The following is a 3,784-nucleotide window of genomic DNA, read 5'->3' on the forward strand; positions in this document are numbered from 1 at the left end:
TTTAAATATATTCACTATATAAATATAATTTATTTATATAAAGTTACCTATATTTATCTTTTTATATATTAACATTATTCTTGTATATTATATTTATATTATATTGATATTTCTATTATTTATTTTTATATATTTATATTTATTATGTATATAATGTAAATAAGAAAAAAAAACCTTGGGTATTATATTCGAAACATGTGATGATTTAAAGCCATCATTCCCATTTATTTCCACCCAGACACTTCTAATCCCACTTCAGCAATCAGCAGGATGTTGTTTGGTGTCATTTTTAACAATCCAAAGTGCAAAATGGCAGCAGGGAACAGCCAGACTTAAACACCATCTCAGAGCAACTCAGGAGACAGCAGAGGATCTGAAGGGAGTTCTCATGAGTCAGGGATTTGAAACTCTTGTAAATAATGCAAATTTAATGCAACAGAGCTGCATCCTCTGCATGCAGGGCTGCCTGCCAGGCAGGAGAGCAGCGACTGCCCTGAGAGGAGCTGCAATCTCAAACTGATGTGATATCAATCATATTCTACACCATCACTAATATTTGCCTCCCTTTCTGCTTTCCATTTCAAATGGGATGCACCTCTAAAAAAAAAATCAAAAATCCTGATGTATAAACAAAGATGTCAAGGATGAAGAATCCCTGCTGTCACCGTGAGAATTCCAATATTGATTATTTTCTCTGCTAAAAACTCCCAGGGCACGATCTCTTGATGCAAAGGGAAAGTCTCCAGACACTGTGGTGCCTCTTTTGAGAGAAAAATCAGGGAATTATGGAATGTCCTGAGCTGGGAGGGACCCACAGGGATCAGCCAGTCCAAGCCCTGGCCCTGCATTGACACCCCAAAATCCCACCCTGGATTTTGGAGCATTTCCCAAACCCTCCTGGAGCTCTGGGGCTGTGCCCATTCCCTGGGGAGCCTGGGCAGTGCCCAGCACCCTCTGGGGAAAAACCTTTCCCTGATATCCAACCTAAACCTCATTTGATTAATTCAACATCAAACCTCCCTTGAATAAGAGATTTTCAGCTGCAGGAGCCACCTCAATTCAGACATCAAGAGAAATCATTGGTTGGATATTCTAGACTTTTCCAATACTCAACTTATTGCAACAGAGTCTTGTCAAAAAAAAAAAAAACCAAAAAAAAAAGAAAGAAAGAAAAAGTTTAAAAAAAAAGAAAGAAAAAGAAAAAAAAATAAAACCATCACTGTAATAACAAACTGCCATCAACTCTTCTGATGTTTTCAAGCCAAAGTTAGAAACATCATTAGAAATAATAAGCTTGTTCTGAAATGGAAGAACGTAAAATAAACACCACTGCCAAAATGTGAAGTTATGCAATGAACACTTGAGGATTTCTTGTTCAATGGGCTGAATGCAAACACCTCTGTTTGCAGTGCAGGAAAACCCCAGTGTGAGAGCATTGTAGAGTCTGGAAAAGGCAATTTTAGTCCTTACACATCACATTCAGCACACTTGTTTTGTAAGCACACAATTAATTACTCAGAATCCCAGACTGGTTTGGGCTAAAAGGGATTTTAAAGATTTCATTCCACCCCTTCCACTGTCCCAGGCTGCCCCAAGCCCCATCCAACCTGGCCTTGGGCACTTCCAGGGATCCAGGGGCACCCACAGCTGCTCTGGGCACCTGTGCCAGGGCCTGCCCACCCTGCCAGGGAGCAATTCCTGCCCAAAATCCCATCCAACCCTGCCCTCTGGCAGGGTAAAGCCATTCCCCCTGTCTGGCACTGCAGGCCATTGTTAAAATTCTCTCCCTGGCATTGGAAGGCCACAATGAAAGCATCCCCAAATTTCCCTTCTCTTTAAGGTGATTCTTCCTCAAGGGCCAATTCCAGTCTGGGTATGCCAGGGGAGAGGAAAAGTTTTGAGTATGCCAGGGGTCAGGAAAAGGGTCTGGGTATGGCAGGGGACAGGAAAAGGGTCTGGGTATGGCAGGGGACAGGAAAAGATCTGGGTATGGCAGGGGAAAGGGAAAGGGTCTGGGTATGCCAGGGGACTGGAAATGGGTATGTCAGGGGAAAGGGAAAGGTTTGGGTATAGCAGAAGACAGGAAATGGGTATGGCAGGGAAAAGGAAAAAGGTCTGGATATGCCAGGGGAAAGGAAAAGGGAATGCCAGGGGAAAGGGTCTGGGTACGTCAGGGGAAAGGAAAAGGGTCTGGGTATGTCAGGCACTCATCACCTCAGCACAAGGTGAGGAATTTTCCTTCCCCTTGGCCAGGTTCTGCCAGGACAGATTGATGCAGGGAGCCCTGAGAACAGGACACAAGCTGGAGAAATGGAAATGCTTCAGCCTTGGGAAGCTCTGGAGCAGGAACAGCCTGAACAGAAAATCCCTGCAAAGGAAGGACTCCAACTTCCAGGGATTCCCTGGATTCCCCTGGCAGTACCACATGAGGGTATATTCTAACCTTGATTACCAAAACTTTTATGTTTATGGGAAAAAAAGAGCAGGCTGTAACCAAACCCTTCAAAAATTCAGCATCTATGCAACTGTAGTTGTAATCCTTGCCATTTATCCTGTTTTCCCTATCTGCTACGGCTGCTCTGATTACATCATGGAGATCATAAAAACAAATCCTCGAGGCAGGGCTACTTCCTGCTGTTTGGAAAAGCCCTGGCACATCTCTCCAGCCACTGCATTTACATATCACCAGGTTGGTTTCTAACTCAGTTGGAAAAGTTTATTTTACTTTTCAGAGCCTGCCTGAGCAGTGACAGGTGAGACACAGCAAAACAAGTGCTTCTAACAGGTAGGAAAAAATAGAAATCCAAGCAGCAGAGATGAGCACAGCACATCCAGGGCCCCATCTCAAACCCCTCCACTTTGTTACAGAAAAGAGACTGAAAATCTCCCCAGTACTTTTCAGAAGTGAACGTGGGAATCATCTTTCACTGCTGTTGAAACAACAAATTGGCACACTGTGAAAGAGCATTTTTTTCCTCCTAATGGCCACAAAATAAAACCATTTCTAACTCCAGCCACTTCAGTATCAGAGGTTACACAGAAAACCAGCAGAACACAGCGGTGCAGAGATGATGAAGTTTTTAAACCCAGCTTAAATGTACCATGACTTGCAAATGACCCCACAGACACACCACTCACTTGCTTTGAAGGACAGTGCTCGTTCTTCTCCTCTGTCATCTTCCCACTCTTGGGAGCCCTTCTTGGCTGCTTGATGCTGGTTTTTATGGCAGGCCGGCAGACATAATTCTCCAGGTTCTTGGGAGGCTTTTTTGTCCTCTTGGCTTGAAGGCCAATCTTGAGTTTGAGGTTTCCCTCAGAGAAGTTGGTTTCTTTCACTGAGAACTGCTGCTGTGCATCGCCCAGAGCCTCGCTCTTGCTGCTCTCTGTGCTCCCCTCCCTGCTCTTCTTCTTCCCCTCCTCCTCCTCCTTGCTGCAGCCCTCGAGCTCTGCTTCCCCTTTGCCCACCAAGGTGCCAATGTTTGCCACAGAGGGGCTTTTCCCAGCAAACCCTTCAGAATCAGAACCCAAGCCTAACATAGCAGTATTCCGAGGGTCCATCACAGAATATTTGTCTTCAGGTGATTTTTTTTTAGGGAAGATTTACAGAGATGTGTTCCTCAGGAGAGCTGTTCCACTATGGGCAGTCAGCATCTTTCACTCTGTGGGAGGAAAAGACAGACAGCATAAACTTGGATTTTCTAAAAGAAATTAAATTAATGTTAAATAAAACAAATATAGAAATATAAAAACAATATAGAAATAATAATAATAATATATAAAACCA

General features: G+C 43.6%; 1 protein-coding gene across 1 annotated transcript in view; it reads right to left on the minus strand.

Annotated features, from left to right (window-relative positions):
- The window catches only part of ASH1L (ASH1 like histone lysine methyltransferase), a 63,932-nt gene extending 60,288 nt beyond the window's left edge, over positions 1–3,644 (minus strand). Inside the window, exon 1 of the mRNA XM_031064343.1 lies at positions 3,139–3,644. Coding sequence (XP_030920203.1) covers positions 3,139–3,558 — 420 coding nt within the window. The 5' untranslated portion in view covers positions 3,559–3,644. The remainder of the gene's footprint in view (positions 1–3,138) is intronic.
- Positions 3,645–3,784: the final 140 nt, after the last annotated feature.

This window comes from Geospiza fortis, unplaced genomic scaffold, assembly GCF_000277835.1.
Source record: "Geospiza fortis unplaced genomic scaffold, GeoFor_1.0 scaffold313, whole genome shotgun sequence".
Lineage (NCBI taxonomy): Eukaryota > Metazoa > Chordata > Aves > Passeriformes > Thraupidae > Geospiza > Geospiza fortis.